This window comes from Hemicordylus capensis, chromosome 6 (genome assembly GCF_027244095.1).
Source record: "Hemicordylus capensis ecotype Gifberg chromosome 6, rHemCap1.1.pri, whole genome shotgun sequence".
Classification (NCBI taxonomy): domain Eukaryota; kingdom Metazoa; phylum Chordata; class Lepidosauria; order Squamata; family Cordylidae; genus Hemicordylus; species Hemicordylus capensis.
This window is the reverse complement of record NC_069662.1, coordinates 33402239-33420975: the sequence shown is the minus strand read 5'-3', so window position 1 is coordinate 33420975 and position 18737 is coordinate 33402239. Positions and strand designations below refer to the sequence as shown.

Below are 18737 nucleotides of genomic sequence, written 5' to 3'. Positions count from 1 at the left end.
TTATATTTCAAATGTGTAATTTGACATGCAAACTATACCTCTAATTACAATAGAATTTGATCATGAATTTTTGGAACTCTGTATTAGCATATCTTTCTGGTTTTTCAAATATGTTATTTTATAAGCTGTAAATACTAGGGGTGTGCACAAATCGGGTTTTTCATTTCAATTTGTACCCGAATCGAAACACCCCCAATTTGTTTTGGGTCCAAATCTGACCCCCCCGAATCACCCCGATTCGATTTGTACCCAAATTTTCTGAATCCAAATCTGAATCGATTTGGATTTTAAAAAAGGGTCCCGGAGCTGGGTGGTAGTGCCCAATGGGTGGAAGCTACCACCCAAATTTCAAAGAAATTGGGCAAAGGGGTGATTTTTCAATGCTTTTTGAAGTTGGCACATCTTTTCCTCATAGGGAATAATGGGGATTTCAGCAGCCTTAGTTATAACTCTGTGTGTGTGTGTGTGTGTGTGTGTGTGTGTGTGTGACACACCAGGGTCACTCCTTTGCCCAATTTCTTTGAAATTTGGGTGGTAGCTTCCACCCATTGGGCACTACCACCCAACCCACTTTGGCCACAAAATGGAGCTCTGAATCTCTGAATTTTTCAGATCAGAATCGGGGGTGATTTGTTTTGTACTCGATTCTGGGCAATTGCAGACAGAGGTGATTTGTTTTGTTTACAAATCATTTGATTTGGCCAGATTCAGGTACAAATCATTTTGTAGCCAAATCGTTTCGTACATCCATAGTAAATATAATTGCATGCCAGTCATCAGCTAATATACTGTATATCTGCTATCAAATACTGTCAAATGGCAAAATATCCAAATTCAAGTGATCAAGTCGGGTGAAGATTATATTTGACATAAGGCAATGTCAAATACAACTTGGATATTCAGAGAATAATAGATGAATATGTTATCTTTCTTTCATCAGGACAAAATCCCCAATATTACTGTCCTGGGATCAGGAGGAGGTCTGCGGGCCATGATTGCTCTTTATGGGACATTATTGGGGCTGAAGGAATACAAACTTTTGGACTGCATAATGTATTTGGCTGGGGTGTCAGGTTCTACCTGGTAAGTATATGGTCATGAAGGTGAGAAAACTAAACAAAAATTCAGTAAGAACATGGAATATCTGCTTATTAGATCAGACCAAGTAAAGGCTGGATCAAAACAATAGTGGATCTTTCACAGAATTCTGTTTCCAGTAGTGAAATATCTCTGGAAAACTTTATAAAGAGGGCATGAAGATAATATATATTCCCACTTGTTTGTCCTCAGCACCCTGTAATTAGAGGTATCCTGCCTCTGTATATTGAAGCTCTGTTGAGCTACAATGGCTGATTCTCCATAATACCACTGGCTATTGCCTGAAGAAAATTCTGAGGTCATTCACACAATCAAAAACTATGTTCTACCTGGGCTTGGGAGCTGTGTGTGCTCCCAATTTTCGTTTGTGTGGAAGGAAGGTAGAAGAAAACCTGGGTAGAAGTGATTCTGTGTAAACAAGGTAGGAGGAAAACGTGGGTAGCTTCCCCTCCTAACTTGCATCCACACAACCAAAAATTGGGAGCATACACAGCTCCCAAATCTGGGTAGAACACAGTTTTTGATTGTGTGAATGACCTCTAGGGCAAGCACTGAAATTGTGCCCCCTGTCCAAACATCTGACACCCATCTTTCGGATAACTTTAACATACTGTCAGCTGAAAAATGCAAGTCAAGCTCATCAATCTATTAATATTTCAAAAACTATTTAGCAGTGGACATAGCCAGACCAAAAAATGCTGGAAAACTACAAATTTCAGTATGCTGGGGCTCATGAAATACCCAAATACTATGTGGAGGTGTACTTGGAAAACTAAACAGAAGTGCCTGTCTAATTCTCTACTATGCATTGTAGCATCACTATTACATAAGTTTTAAAAATAAATGGAGAATTTGACTTTTCCCAGATACTCTGAAAATAATTAAAGGATATACAGAGTAAACTGTGTCACTGCTTAAAATATATTCTAGTATTTCAGAAAGACAATTAAAATGAGAGAAAGAGAGCAAGAAACTCCCAATGGGCCTTAATACTAAGGATTTCACACTGATTCAAAGACAAACTCGCCATTAATAGCCATATTATTAAGACATCACATTTAACTCACTTATCACAAGAAGCAAAGTAAGAGCAAATGAATACAATCCTAGCTCATAAGCTTCAGCTCAGTATTCACAAGCCCTGATTCTCTGTACATAGTGCCAATCTGAATATGTGTACAGTGACATATTATATATATATTTTTAAAAATCTTTTTTACCTGTAGACCCTTTGGGGGGCTCCCTAAAGGCCATGGGGGGTCTGCAAAAGTTCCCCCTCCCCCTGCTGGCCTCTAGGGCATCACAGGGACCATTTGAGCATGTACGGTAGCCATTTTTAAAACTTATTTTTTAAAAAATGGCCGCTGAAAACAAAATGGCCACCATGCATGCTCAAATGGCCTCTGCAAGGCCTGGCATGCAAGGCCTGGGGTCTCACAGAGGCCATTTGAGCATGCACGGTGGCCATTTTGCTTTTGGTGGATTTTTTCTTTTAAAAAATTAATTTTAAAAAATTGCGCCCCCCCTTCAAGTGGCTCCCGGGGCATGTGCCCTGCCTGACCCACCCTAGATACGCCCCTGACTATGTGCTCTTTTGAACGGTGCCTTGATAATTGAACACTATGAATTCTACTTTTATTGCACTCCTTTTTGTCAAATATCTATTGAACCCACACCAATGAAGATGCAAGGCTTAAGTGGGGAAAGGGCTGCAGGTTTATTCAGTTAATTGCCAAATCAACAAAGTGATTGGCTCTCCATCCCTTTACACTGGAGATTAATAATAGAATACTAGTAAAAGGGTTTGCAGTCTGCAAGTCCATGAATATCTTATGTCTAGGTGAGTCTAGTCTTTCTCTAGCTCAATAAGGTATTTTCCCCTATGCATTTCCCCCCCTTTTTGCTTCTGTAGCCTACCAGCAAAAACAGCATGCCTCTAGCTTTTGTGGTTTGGTCTGGAAGTTTCATGTCAGTGGGCGAGGCCAAAGCAGCTTTATATTACAGAGAAGTCTCCATAGGAACATAGGAAGCTGCCATATACTGAGTCAGACCATTGGTATATCTAGCTCAGTATTGTCTACACAGAATGTCAGTTACTTCTCCAAGATTGCAGGCAGGAGTCTCTCTTAGCCCTATCTTGGAGATGCCAGGGAGGGAACTTGGAACATCCCGGGTGTGAGTCCCCTGCTACATCATGTCAGGCCACACACCGTGGCTCAGAGCAGTCCCCCCACCATATATAGGGATCTGCTTGCTTGCTGTAGGGCTTTGATGGGGGGGGGAGATACTGAGAAGTCTCTGAATATTTAATTTGAAACAGATTGGAAAATCTGCTGCCTTTCTTTTTAACTATCTAAAAAGTCCTATAAGTGGCTTGTTTCATGGCAGAAAATTACAAAAACTTCTGGAACAAACAATATTATACTATATTTATTTATTTATTCATTCATTCATTCATTCATAAATGCACTTAAGTTCAAGTTGTTTTGCAACCCAGAAGGTCTGAATGAAAACTGTGAAGCATGTGTTGTGCTTTTTAATTTAATTTAATTTAATTTAATTTAATTTAATTTAATTTAATTTAATTTAATTTAATTTAATTTTATTTTATTTTATTTTATTTTATTTTTCTTTAGAAATGCCAAGCTGGTTGGATTTGTCCAAAAACCTCACTCACACTATTTACACTGTATGTCATCAGTCAGTTTGATTCTGTAATGATATGAAATGTTAAGGAGGCCCTGCACATGCCGATTTGCCCCCCAGCCCCATACCCCACTGGTGATGACCCTGCTTCTGAGCACCCGCAGAGAGTGGTTTTTATCTAAGTACAGCGAGAGACCACAACCAGCCCTACTTCCACATTGGGGGGCAGGGAGAATTACATGTCTCCTCTATCTTAAAATTTTACCAAGAGGCAGATTCCTCATTCTCTCCCCCCCCCCTTTTTTCTCCTGAGGAATGGTGCTAATTCTTGCTCTTTTCTCTGTTTCTCCCCACCTATCTTCCTTGCTTCATTGAGACTTACTGGTCTCCTATAGGGAGCAAAATATGCTGGGAGCACAAATTAGTTTGGTTTGGTTTACATCCCTGAGCATGTGCAATCCTATATGCACTTACCAGGGAAGGATCTCAGACAATCGAATGCAATGGAGTTTATTTTTAAGTAGACCTGCTTTCCTTGCTAGTAACTCCTTTAGGTTTCGATGAAATGTACTTCCAGCTAAATGTGGTTAGATTTGCTTCCTGAGGCTGCAATTCTCCACACACTTACCTGGGATGTTTACACACAGCAGCAGGCTTTACTGCAAGTTTACTGGGAGGCTTTACCGAGAAATTGAAGTTGTCCCAAAGAACCAATGCAAAATAGTGTTGTTGTTGTTTTTAAAAAAAACTTTGGATCAGGCAACACTCTAACGAGCAGTGAAAAACCTGAATTGCATGTGAATTGCTCCCCAATAACTCACAGGGACTTCAGGGTAAATCTGGCTAACATGTAAATGCAACACCTCTATTCCAGAGGAGATGTGTGTTAAAGGGTTTTAAAAGCCCCGTCTGAAAAACCTCCTGGAATCAAGCTTTACTGAATTTGTTCAGAATTCTGAGAAAACCTACATAGGCTCACACTGCATGGTTGAAAGTCTCCCTTGCTAATCTGCAGCAAGGAGCCTATTTTAATAATTAAAGTTTTTAGTGTGTTCTAGGTATTAGAAGTAGCACAAATATATAGTATTAAATGTATATCATTATATATTGTGAAATGTGCATGTGTGTATATTCAGTGAAATGTATTCATACTTATTTTGAAATATCAGACTTAAATCCTTGGGGACCTGGGGTGTGTGGAGGCCCTGGACTTTGAGGGGCTGGGGACCCATTTTAAAATCTTTTCTCTGGGACCAATCCAACCTTGCTACACCCCGGAGGAAAGAGAATTTTTGGCGGCGGCGGGAGGAGCACTCATACCCACCATGCCGCTAGCTGGCTACCAGCTTGGATCAGAGTTAGACTTGTATCACAGTGTTTAGGCTCCTTGTTTCCTGGTCCTACATATACTCAAATTCCACTTTAAGATTATGTGCTAAACGCTGACAAATATTCTCCCCTCCTGCGTCACCATTTTGTTAAAAGGTGTATGTCAGCTCTCTACGGAACTGGAGACTGGGTGCAAAATATAGAGTTAGTGGAAAAACGTCTGTGTGAAACACTTGCCAATAGTGACTGGGATCTGGAGGAGGCCAGAGAAGCTGCGATGGAGGCTTCAGAAGATGAATGTTACTCACTGACTGATTTATGGGCCTATTTTATAGTGCAAAGGATGCTAAAAGAGGTGAGTAGAAAATAAAATAGTTGAGCCCAAATCCCTTGTAACAAAAACTGATAGAGGTTTCTGCAGTTCTTAAGCAACTCTGGCAATCACATCCCCCTGAGCTTCTGCTACGATCTCTGAGATGGAGATCTCTCTCCATGACAGTCATTCTTGCTTTGGACTGGTGGGTCTCTCATTTTTCCATATGGATTTTTCATTCAGATTCTGTATGCTAAAAATTCCTGGATTTTTTGGTCACAAAAAACCCCTACCTCAAAAGGTCGTGCAATAATACATTGCAAAGCACAACTTTTACATTCTGGTTTAAAAATATGTGCATGGAATGCCCAAATTGTAGACATCTCCATAGTTTATAAAATTCAGTCTGTTGGGGAACAGGAGAGGTCTGGAACAGTTTATTCCATTAAAAGTGCTGACAAGAGAAGAACTTAACAATATCCTTATCACTAAGCTGAGTTGGGCAAGTTTTTAAAACTGCACCTTCATAAAAAATATGATGGGGCTGCCTGGGGTGGTTTTGAGAGACAAGGTGAGCACCTCTTCTAAAAAACAGCTGCCATGTATGGGTTGCAAACAGATTTGATACATTTAATTCAATCTATGCCTTTTTCAGTTAGATAAGTCTGAACTGTCTATGCACAGAAGATCTTGTGAGACTGGGAAAAATCCTTATCCTATCTATGCAGCAGTGGACAAGGAAACACATCACAAACAAAATGCAGGTGATTGCCCGTCATGCTGATCCCACTTTTTTAAAAAAATCTTTTTGATTAACTTTGTGATTTGAGGGACATCTTTGAAATTCAGCGTGGGGAAGGGTTCTCAGGAGGAGGGATAAAAATGGGGGGCAAAACGTAATTGTAGGAGTGGAAAACATAAGAACACAGGAAGCTGCCTTAAACTGAGTAAGATCATTGGTCCATTTTAACTCAGTGATGCGATTCCCACGATCACTGGGAAGTGCCATAAGGGGGTTTGCCCGCTCTCCCTGCAGACGATTGAAAGGGAGCCCTGGGCAGCCAGATTGGCCACCCACATGACTGCTGGCTCTGTCATGGAGCCGACGGGGGCTGCGGGGATCGGGGGCCGCATGGCACCAGGAAGTTCCAGGATGCCCTGCCTGAGTATGCAAGGCATCCTGGAGAGACACCCAAGCCTGGGAGGCTGCTTGTAGCCTCCTGGTTGGGGGTCCACTTGTGTGTCTCTGCGTGTCGCAGTGACACACAATCAAAAAGACTAGGTTAATGGAGTGCTCGCTCTGTTAACATCTGCTAAGGGGAGGGGTACTTTGGGAGATTTGCTGCCGGGAGCCATGTGGCTCCCGTTGTAGCACACGATCGCCCAATAGGGATGTGCACGGAACCGGCAGGCCCAGGTTTGGTTTGAGTCCGGACCAGACTCGAACCCAACCAGGCCAGTTCAGTTCGGTACCCTGTTGAACCCCCCCTCTTCAGTTCAATTTGGGGGGGGGGTTTGCGAATGTTTTGCAGGTTTTTTTTTTTTAAAATGTGTACCTTTCCCCCCCTTCGAGGGAGTTCCTGGAGGCAGCGTCTTGCCCTGTTTAAATCCCAGTAACATTTCCCAGTCCAGGGTGGATGTTTTGGGCATATTCAATACCTTATGGTTCCAGCAAATATGCCCTCCCCAACCCTAGACCTCCATGCAAAAGGGCTGCAGGAAATTCTGGTGAAGCAGGTGGGTGAGTCCCTGCTCTTGTGGGATCCGATCCCATTTATTTCTCAAACGTAAGACCCATCGTCCTTTCTCCTATGAACACACCAGCGGGAAGAAACCTTCCCAGACCACCAGGACCTTCCTGAACTCAAGTGCCTCCACAGCCTTTCTTCTGCCTCCTTCCCCAGCATACCTGGGGTGGAGAAGATACATTTTCCATCTCTATGATGGCAAAAGTTTGCGTTCACAGACAGGCACAGGCACACACTTTGCTCCTCTCTTGTTGCCTCTGATCCAGTATTGTTTCTTTGTTGGGGGTGGGGGGAGGGTAGAGAGACAGGGCTGGCATGATTGGGGATTTGCCATTTCTAAATCTTCCCGTTTACTGGTCATCGGTACCAAACATTCTTCTACCCCCCAAAATACTCGCCAGTTACAACTGGAGCGGATTTTATGTCAGAAGTATATGTCTTTTGATGGGCGGGGAATGGGCTTCAAAATGTCTATGTGTCTTTTCCTTTCCTTTCAGCTGCTGTTTGGAGTGCAAATTTCAGGGGGCTTCAAACTGATTTGGCTATGAACAAAATCCAGACTTTCTAAAATGCTGCCCTTAGAATTCCAGACACATTCATCCACAGCTGCCTTTTAGGTGGGATTGTGCTTCTTGGATGATGTGCTGTTGAAGAATCCAGTCTCGCGACGAGACTTGGTCCTGACAAGCCCCGGAATGTGGGGGCTACAGCTTTTCTCTTGGGTTGTGTCTTCTTTGCGCTCCAGAGAGCAGTTGCCACCTTCTATGCTTTCCTCCTTTGCTCGCTGGTTTCAAGGATTGCTTTTATTACCAGCCAGGTTTATCTCTCTTTCTGTGTGGACCTGTCCATCTAGAAATTCTTCCTCCCGTTATTCGAGACTAATTTGCTTTTGAGTGAAATAATTGGCAGCTCCATTTGGAGTATTTTAGAAACAAACAAAACAAGATTTCTACCTTAAATTAAACATAGATTTGGAGTCCCCCCCCCGCCCAACATTTTGACATCCCTCCCTAATTCATCTGCATTCTAATTTCCTTTAGCTTTAGCCTCCGCTTCTATCTAGATGGGAAGGATTAGCTGGGGAAAAGGTGATCAATGAAGAAAAACAAGTTTCTGACCCCTTCTGAAATCTGTCTTAATCTTTACTTAGTATTTCTGTCCAGCACATGAAAAGAAATCACGTTTATTATATTAAATCATGATAAACTTTTTTAAAAATGAAAAGTGTATATTCTTAGGAGGGAAGGTGGGGACATCATGTAATCTAAGCCTATGGGTGTTTACTCAGACGTAAATTATGAGTTCGAATAGGGCTACTCCCAAGTAAGTAAGGGTAGTGCTGGAGCCGAAATCAGCCTTGCAATTGCAATTGGGGCTCAAGCGGCAATTCTTCTGGAAACACTGCTTTGCTGCACACGAGCCTCATGCCTTCCTCCTCACCCCTCCCCAAACCTTCACCTCCTCATTTTAAAAAAATGAGTTATCAGTGTCCCCACGTGAACCTGTTGGGTGCCTAGACACCAGAGGAAACTCTACACTCAAATGAGCTTCTGGGGCTTGTTTGTTGCAATCCATTCTGGGCCATGCAGAGCTCAATCACGCAGGTGTGCCCAAAATGGCCACGTGCTGCCAGGAGAAGGCCAAAAAGTGGCTGAATAGCGGGTGAACTGGCCGGAGGGGGGCATAAGTAAAGCTGGCAGGGGGAGGGGGAACCTCCCCGGACTCCCCACCGCCTCCAGGAACTCCCCTGAGGGGAGTATAAGGTTAAAAATCCCAACATTTTTTTAAATTTTCAGTTCAGGGCGATTCACAAACTTTGGAGGTGGTTCAGTCCAGGTTTGGATGAATGGCAGGGGGATTTGGTTTGACCTCGAACCATTGAACCCCCCGAACCAAAACCATGAACCCCCGAACCCGGCTCCCTTAGCCCGCTTTTGGCCGATCATGAGAATCGCCTCAGTATCGGCTTTGCATGCATCCCAAGTTGAATCCCTTGCATCTACAGGTTTCAGGCAGCCCTACCTGGAGATGCTAAGGATTGAAATTGGGATCTTCTGCATGCAAAGCAGATGTTCAGAGTGGCAGAAAAGCTTGAACGGCTGGCATTGTGGGGACAAAAGGGTGACTCAAATCACCAAATCTATTTGAGCTTGATTCTAGGGTGATTTGATTCAACCTCAAATCTGATCAGTGCCCCCAAGGGTGATTCGATTTGAAATCGTATCACTTGAATAGATCAGATTCAATTTGCACATCCCTATTGCTCTCTAATAGCTACAGTTGGATACACATGAAATTCAGAGCACATGGGTGGGGGGGAGGGGTGGCCTAGAGGGGTTTTTGTCAATGCTCCCTCTTGTTAAAAGATTGTGGCCACTCACACTATAGGCAACACTGCTTTGTAGCCCATGTGCTCATGGTTGTATACAAACTAAATTCAGAGCACATGGGAAGGGGGCCTAGGCCATCTTTTAAAAAGTTGAAAGTAGGCTCCATTCGTTTTCCCCCACGCATTCCATGTAAAAGCTATAACTGTGATTAGAGGTTATCAGGGATTGCCTCAAATACAAGCTTTTCATACCATTAGCATTAGACACCATTAGATAGACTTATGTTATTCAGGTAGCCAAGGAGTATCCAGAAAATATAAATCAAATCAAATCTCTTTATTTCGGTCAGCGACCAGCATAAGGTTAAAACAAATGTAGAAGAGAAAATAGTCAAACTTCTACTCAAACAATAAAACCAAATAGACTAAAAAAGTCCTTCAGAACATAGATCAAGGTACTGAAAATTGATTTACCAAAACTACTAAAAATACATAACTTAGGATAAAAGGAGACAGCAGCATTTCATACTTATGAGATTATTACATACAGATCAAAATTTAAACAGTTGCCTTCTTGACTCCTGAATCTGAGGGGGGTTAAACACTTCAAGAGCTCAGGAAAATTTAGTTGTTAGATTTGCTGTTAATATACAAATGATCCCGATACCTGAGTGCCCACCTACAGTTATCCACTCTATAGCTGCAAAAGTTACTCTGGCCTTAATTCCATCACTTATTTTCCCGTTGTTAAGCTCTTACTGAAACGGAGGGCTGCGCTACAAAATTTAGCCACCTGTCTGGTAATGCTGGAATTACTTCTTTCCAACAGCCTGCCAATCATCTGAGGAGAGTCAAGACCTGGGCATTTAGCCATCAAAGGGTAAATGAGATCCCGATGCAGGTCTCTATAGAACAAACATTCCAACAGCACTTGGGTAACCGATTCCAGTTGTCCCTCCCCACATGGTCAGAGCCTCTCCCTATAGGGAGCCCCTCTATATCTGCCCTCTAAGAGGGCTGAAGGCAGGGCATAGAAAATAAATTACTTCATCCATTAATGTTCACAAGAGTTTTGTATTGACAATTAAAAATCAAAATTCAAGAGACAAAAACTCTGAAGAACCTTGTCTCCTTGTATGATATTTAGTAAAGCATTACAAAATATCAAAACAGAATTTATTACAAAGGGCTCTGTGTGATAAGCAACTCCAAGCAGCTGTAGTCTTCAAGGCTAATATAGGGTGAAGTGTAGTCTCTTGAAGTGTAGTCTGAGTGTAGACCTCTTCACTACACTCAGTTATCCCTGCTAATTGAGCAAGAGGAACCATTTCAAGTGGTGGTTCTCTTTTATTTAGTAGGAGGAGAGCAACTGGCCCTATCCATCCCCAGCACAGTATCCCTCCAGTGGCTGCTGCTAGTGACTAACTTGTTTTTCTTTTTAAGATTGTGAGCCCTTTGGGGACAGGCAGCCTTTTATTTTATTTACTTATTTTATATTTCTATGGACCGCTTTGGGAACTTTAGTCGAAAAGGGGCATATAATATTCATATCACTAGCAAAACTAAGTTGTAGGTAAGGCTCCCACCTCTGGAATGTCTTCTCTCCATCTTCTCCATTTTTCCATCTAAATCCCTAAAGAATGTTTGCTCCTCATGTATTCCCTCTTGCCTGAAAACAGGGCTGTGAAAATAGGGGGCCAGTTCAAATCAATGCTATTATAGTTGGGCCCCAAATTTGTGTCTGCATTGCAAATCTCTTCTTTTCTCCCCCCCCTTTTTTAAAGAGCTAGGTCTGAGATGACAATGCAACAATGGGATTACATTGTAATGTATGCTTAATGAATTAATGGATTTTAATTTATAGAGGCTCTACACACTATTGGTGTGTAAGGGATAAGAAATGCTTGGAGAAGCCAGGGAGGGAACTTGGAACCTAGATTCTCTTCCCAGAGTGGCTCCATCCCCTGAGGGGAATATCTTGCAGTGCTCACACATCAAGTCTCCCATTCATATGCAACCAGGGCAGACCCTGCTTAGCTAAGGGGACAAGAAATGCTTGCAACCATAAGACTAGCTCTCCTTGCATCTTGCCTCATTACAACGTACCTTAGTTATCAAAGCCAGCTTAGATAAAAGCATATTACGATACTTCTGGAAGGCACTCAATATTAGGTTAAGTATCTCTTCTAAAGAACCTGAACTCATTGCCATGGACCTGAAGTTGACATGCAGCCAATATCTTGAAATACAGAAAATAAAGCAAAGGAGAAATATCACACCTGACCTAGTAGAAGTTTTATCTTTGAGAGTGTGTTAAGCATTGAGGCAGGTCTCACGATCAAGGAGACCCGCCTCCATAGGGTTTGTGGGGAGAGCGAGCTAAGTCCTCTCTCCCTGCAGACGAGCAGGGCAGCAGCCCTGGGCGGCCAGATCAGCCACCCACATGACTGCCAGCTCTGTTACAGAGCTGGTGGGGGCTGGGAAGATCGGGGGCCTCATTCGCCTGTGAGCCCAGTGGTTCCCACGATCAGGTGAAAGCGGGCTAGGCTCCCCTAGCCCGATTTTGCCTGATCATGGGAATAGCCCCATTGAGTATCTCTGAGTAGATGTTTCCCCCTGTTTTACTGTCATGGAAGAAAATGTGGCATGAGCTGTGAAAGTAAATCCCTCTTGCCGTATAGTTGAATGACAGCATAGTTAGTGGTTTTTCTACACATTGAGGCGAGTCTCACAATCGCCGGAAAGGGGTTTGCGGGGAGAGCGGGCTTAGCAATCCAGGCTGAAGCCCTAGGTGGCTGGACTGGCTGCCCACACGACTGCCAGGTCCGCACGGAGCCAGCTAAGGGGAGGGGTACTTTAGGAGGTTTGCTGCCGGGAGTTGCGCAGCTCCCGTGGAAGCAGACAATCGGCAAAAAGTGGGCTAGGCTCCCTTAGCCTGCTTTTTGCCAATCGTGGGAATCTCCTCTTTGTGTCGACATTAAGGTGGTAGCAGTTCTGCTAAGGTGTGAAGCCACTCCCCTCCAGGGCAAATTCCCTCTAAATTCATTCTGGATTCTGCTGTTAAGCAAAATTTGGTGGCAGCCTTTGTCTCCTGAATGTTCAATTCATATAACATTTTGTTCTTTTATTTTCAGTCTTCATTTATTTCCCCTATTTCTTTTTCCTTTTCTTAGGCACCTGGCTTGAATTTACCCCACATGAAGCTGGGATTCCTGGCCTGGGGGCATTTGTTGACACCAAATACTTTGGGAGCGTATTTGAGGAAGGGCAAATGTGTGAAAAAAAGGAGGAGAAATGTATCGGCTATCTGAGAGGTACACCATCCAAATTGCTTCCTAACAGTCTGCCATTCTCAGAATGCCAAACTCCTAAACTATTTTCTGTTGGCATGATCAACTGATAGGAATGAAGGAGTATGTAACCAAGTACTAATCAATACTTAAAAATACAAATGTAAACCAAACAAGTTATGAAATGGCCACTCTTTATAAGCTATGTGGGAGCTCCGGTAATAATACCATGTTCCATTGTTAATAAAAAGAAACTTATATTACCACCACAATTATTTATGTACTGCATTTCATCAAGACGTTCACACAGTGTTTACATAAAAGTAGAAGGCGAAGGTGGTTCCCTGCCCACAAAGGGTTCAGTCTAAAAAGAAACACAAGGTAGACACCAGCAACTGCTGCTGGAGGACAGTGCTGGGGTGAATAGGGCCAGTTGCTCTTCTCTTGCTTAACATAATCACCCCTTTGAATGGTGCCTCTTTGCCCAGTTAGCAGGGGTTAAACTGATGTCCAGGGAAAGGATGGTGCTCATGTATGAGAAGTGGGGTTGTACCTTCCTCCTGTCAGTGTTTATAGGGCCATCGTAGGCAGATATGGTGAAAAATATAATCTTCTCAAAACAAAACATTAATTTGGGCCTAGTGTTGCCATCAGTGAAACATGGGACTACTAATGCCATTTCTTCTTTGTTTTCAGGTTTATGGGGAAGTGCCCTTGGAAGTGCGGAGGATAATTTTAATGCAATAATAGGTATGATTTTCTGAGGTCAAGGCTAGGATCGGAGACTACTGTATGTGTGTCAGATAGGAGCCCATTACTCCAGAAGGCCCAGTTGGATGCACTGAACAAGCTATGCTTGTTCACCAAAGACCCTAAGGCAAGGGCTCTCAAAATTTTGATACTCTGACCCCCTAAAATCATATAAAGCTACATGATCCCCCACATGTTTAAAACTACTGGCTGACATCTTGACTAACCAATGATGTGTAGACCAGAAACATGTTGCTAAGGGTCAAGCAACGTGTTTCCAGTCTAGCAGGGCACTCCCAGAGTGCTCCCATAGCACAGGCAAGCTCCAAAAAGTATTTACACTCTTGCACAAGAGTGTCCATGCTCTGGAAGCATAGCAAATCAGCACAGAAGCTATCACTTCATTGATGTAGGAAGCTAACACAATCTGTTCATCAGGATGCTGGCCATTGATTTGCTTAGGTAGAGGTAAATGAAGCACATTTACCTTTTTAAAAACGAGGCTGAGCTTGCTTGCTTCTAGTTTAGTTTTTTCGAACCTGGGCTTTGTGTTTGAGACTGCCAATCTAATTTTAGGCTCTGTTATTTTCACTAGATATTTGCTATTCACTAGGTATTTACCCTCACTTCTTCTCTGTGGGCTTCTTGGAGGCATCTGGTGGGCCACTGTGTGAAACAGGACGCTGGACTAGATAGGCCTTGGGCTTGATCCAGCAGGGCTGCTCGTATAGCAGCAACTGCTGAAAATGCTGACTCACACAAGTAGAAATCCAGCAAAGGGAGTAATTTATTTTAATGGTTTTTCACTTAATTCTTTGTACTCGGCTTGTATGTGAATCCAACATTCAGGAAGAGACACTGTCGCAAATGTAAAGCAAAGAGCTAGTCCAGCTTCTCCAAGGCATGGGGAGGTAGACAGGGAGACAGAAGCGGAAAATCACCCGGCTCCTCTGCTGCCCACAAAGCCAAGGGCAGCATAGCAAAGACACTACTTTGGCCACTCGCTGGATGAGCTCTAGTGAATTACTGAGAGGGAACTCTCCCTTGGGCTTTCAGCCAAAGAAGTGCCACTGCCCTGCCTGCCCTTGGCTTTGTGGGAGGCAGAGCAGCCAAGAAGTTGTTGGCTTCTGTCTCCGTCTGCCTCCCATCATCCATGACTATTTCCACATCTTGGCCCTGCCCTCCTGACAGCTCCCTCCTGAGTTGTTTGTGACCCCCCCCCTTGGTGCAGTGTTCTTCCTGGCAATGCCTGGGGGCCAGTGGCCGCCCCCATCAACCTTAAGTGTCCCCCCCCCCCAGTTGTTTGTTTGGGCCTGTGTGAAGCTTTGGTTGAAGTTGCACCAGGCACGGAGCCAAACTGTGAGTGGCCCGTGTGCGGCAGCTGTGGTGGCCCTGCTCATCCCACCCCCACGTCTGATGTCAGACATGGGGGCTAGCCATGCCCCCGCACCAGATGTCAGATGCAGGGGGCGTGGTCTGGCTCATGGATGGGGCTGCGCGGCCCCATTCAGGAGTTAGGGTCAGGCGGGCGCTGCATTTGCAGCACAACCAGGAGTGGCTCTTCTGCCGTGCTGTGAACGCAGCATTGGCTGTCCAACTCCAGAATGGGACTGTGCGGCCCCATTTGGGATCATGATAACATGATTTGCTTATGAAGATCTGTGGATGGGGGCCCTGGAATATTATGGAAACAGGTCTGGGTAGCACAGTAGTTCATAGTGCAAGCTGTGAAGTTTCAGGTTCAAATCGCACAGGTATAATCCTCCTAGGTGGCCATAAGGAAGTCACTTCATCTTGGCTTTGGTGCCCCCTACCCTAGTAACTATAATATGGTAGTAATAATACTAGACTACACAACATGCAAGGCAATGTCCATGTTATCAGAAACCTCTGTTGGATCATATTTCACATGCACCTTTTCTGTTTCCTGTTGGTGTTTGTGGAGGAGCAGGGGCACTGATACTTGGTCTAGCTCTTTTAAAAACCCTACCCCTTGGAAACACAAAGCTGTGAAATGGTTGGTGAGAAAACCACTGTCACCCACCTTCCCCCCTCAGAAACAGAAGGGGCCGTGGCTGTCGTCTTGAGGGAGTGTTTTTCAGGTGGAGAAACTTATGGCTCTTTGTCAAAGCCTTCCTTCCCCTGCTCCTAACCACAGAGTTCCATTGCCTCCACCCTCCTGCTTGTCAATCGGTCAAATCTTTTTTTTTTTTAATCCTTGACCAGCAAAAAATACAAACAGCGGCTTTTCTCTTAACAGTTAGCTTTCTGATCTCACAAACATTCTATCCCCTGTCTAACATGGGGGCATGCTGGGGTTGTGGCCCCTTTGATTTCTTTCTTCATTGTTTTTTGAACACCAACGTATCTGTGGGTCCCCCTGAGAGCCCTTTCTCATGATCAGTGAGAAGGGCTACCGGGCAAGTGGCAGGGAAGGCTGAAGAAACTGACCTTCCCTGCAGACTATCGCCTAGCCCTTGGTGGATGTGCGATCATGTGCCAAGTCGCTCACCAGGTGCTTCAGGCAGTGTGGAGGTTTGGGGACTGGGACGCATTGTCCTGGCCCTCTGACAACCCTTAATGCACCCCACAAGTTAGTGGTGCATTATAGGGGTCCCCTCGAGATGGGTGGGTGCTCTTCACTGCTATATTTATTTATTGACAGATGAGCAAAAAAAGAAACAAAACCCTGGCTAAGGGAACATTTGCTCCCCTAACTCCATTTTAGAGGTGGGTTCTGGCAGTGGCTTGCCTCCTGCTGCTTCTCACATGCAGCCAAGACGAGGCTTGGCTACCTTAATCCGGTCTTGGCTGTCCGTGAGAACAGCCTCCAAGTCCTCCAGTACTTCCCGCTAACCTGCAGGCACTCAGGTAACCTTTCCATCAGGATTTCAAACTACTTCAACTGTTTCAGAAATCATACACTGTATAGAGAATCATGTGGTGTTGAATGAAAACTATTACAACTCTTTACCCAAGTGCACAAAACACTTCACGTAACATAATTAAGAAAACACTGGTAAATACAGAGCAAAGGGAAAGTAAATGGAAAGATAACCTTGGTGGTGATGGCTGGTAAGCGGTGATGGCGTTTTGGCAATGGCATTGGTCTGGGCAAAGCCAAAAGGGAGACGTGAACGCACTGACTAGATGGCTGTGATGGAAGTAGGCCCTCAAGTACAGTATATGAACTTATGCATTTTATCTTTCAAGATATTTTAAAGCACTTTTTGCATCTTTGTGCAAAATATGGCAAATCAAGACCTGGAAGTTCAACAAAGTTCGGTAAGTCATGACAACAGACTTCATTATCTGTCTCTACTCTCCAAGCTTCTCTTCTCTCTCTCTTTTTTGGCACTCTGATCAAACCATAAATCCTTTAGACAATCTGGAATATTTATTTGGGCTAGCATAGTCAACTTGCCCTTTTCTCTCTTGTACATTCAGAGAGGCCCCATGGCCAGTGAATGTATTCTTAATAGACCCATGGGCTAAAATGGTGCAGAGCATGGGTCTATGGTTCACTTGTATATCAAGAAGTTGTTGAGTTGAACTTGGACTGTTTCTCAAAGTGCCATTATCCAACAGGCCCAACATCTTGTCAAGCACTTCTGGAATAGTTGTGGGTAAGTTCCCCTAGCCTTTACAGATTCAAACACATTGGGTATATTACATGCCAAATCAGGAGCACTTAACAGTGTAGGAACTTGTTTAACTATCCCTAAACTGCAACAGGTACTTAGCTGGAAGAGTCTGCCTTCTGTGTGAATCTCAGGAACTTTGTGGCAGAATCATGTGTTAAATGCTATTCTAGTTGACTCATTGGTTTGGAGGAAAGGCAATAGGATGGATGCTAAGCACAGTAAGCATGGCTGATACTATCTCTGTCTTGAGAATACTTGCCAATGTTTTAGTCGACCTATTTTTTTCTCTCCAGCCCTCTTCAAAACCATATTGCCTGATAATTTTTAGGAAGTAACTTAGCCAGGCCTGGTTTGTGCACATCCAATCAAATGACTCCTTCATTGCTGCCACTCTAGGGCAGTCACAGACAAGCATTTTTCATCAATTACTAGTAAAAGGGCTTGCAAATTCATGAAGTCTCTCTGTGATGCTAGTTGTTTCCTAGCTCTATGAGGTTTCATTCCCCATGCCTTCCAATAGGAGAGTATTCCCACATTTTTTATTATTTTTATTTAATTTATTTATTTTTACATTTATATACCACCTTTCGTTAAAAGACAACCCCAAGGCTGTTTACAAAAGTTAAAACATACAATAAAAAGGCAATAAAAACATCAAGCTAAAAAAATAAAATAAAAACATATAAAAACAGGCATAAAAACAATACAAGTAAAAACACACAGAAGCAGCAGTAAAAGCTCCGGATAAAACTCTCGCTGCCGCGTTTTGCACTAGCTGCAGTTTCTGGATATTCTTCAAGGGCAGACCCACGTAGAGCGCATTACAGTAATCCAGCCGCGACGTGACTAAGGCATGGGTAACCGTGGCCAGATCTGCCTTCTCGAGAAAGGGACGCAGCTGGCGCACTAGCCGAAGCCGTGCAAAGGCACCCCTGGCCATCGCCTCCACCTGAGCTTCTAAAGGCAGAGCCGGGTCCAGTAGTACCCCCAAGCTGCATACTTGCTCCTTCAAGGGGAGTGCAACCTCATCCAGAACCGGTAAAATCTCCTCATCCTGATTGGCTCTCCTACTGACCAACAGTACCTCCGTCTTATCCGGATTCAATCTCAGTTTGTTAGCCCACATCACGGCCTCCGGCCCCCGATTCAGGACATCCACCGCCTCCCTAGGATCAGATGACAAGGAGAGATAGAGCTGAGTGTCATCCGCATATTGCTGACAACTCAGTCCAAATCCCCGGATGACCTCTCCCAACGGCTTCATGTAGATGTTAAACAGCATGGGGGACAAGACCGAACCCTGCGGGACCCCACAGGCCAACAACCACGGGGCCGAGCAGTAGTCCCCCTTGCATTTTCCAGGACATTAATGAATTATGGGTGTTGGGGATCTTTTGGGTAGTCTGGGTGAGGTCTGGAGCCTATATGTGAAAATGACATGCTTCTGTCTTTCGTGGTTTGGTCTGGGAGTTTCATGTCAGTCAGTGAGGCCCAGATAGCTTTATATTATAGATATGAGATTTAGTCCATAATTTTTTTTCAATTGCATAAGAAAAAGGAGGAAATGTTATAAAGAAAAACAAGCTTTAT

The 18737-nt window shown here is 43.9% G+C and overlaps 1 protein-coding gene across 2 annotated transcripts in view; it reads left to right on the top strand.

The window, feature by feature from the left end:
- LOC128328891 (cytosolic phospholipase A2 gamma-like) overlaps positions 1 to 18737 on the top strand; it is a 60024-nt gene that overhangs the window by 17241 nt on the left and 24046 nt on the right. For both annotated transcript variants that reach the window (XR_008309439.1, XM_053259082.1), the window contains exons 5-10: positions 941 to 1083; positions 5230 to 5428; positions 6042 to 6150; positions 12637 to 12777; positions 13450 to 13503; positions 16717 to 16788. Coding sequence is in view for 1 of the 2 variants with exons in the window: in XM_053259082.1 (XP_053115057.1) it covers positions 941 to 1083; positions 5230 to 5428; positions 6042 to 6150; positions 12637 to 12777; positions 13450 to 13503; positions 16717 to 16788 (718 nt within the window). In the remaining variant the exon portion in view is untranslated. The remainder of the gene's footprint in view (positions 1 to 940; positions 1084 to 5229; positions 5429 to 6041; positions 6151 to 12636; positions 12778 to 13449; positions 13504 to 16716; positions 16789 to 18737) is intronic.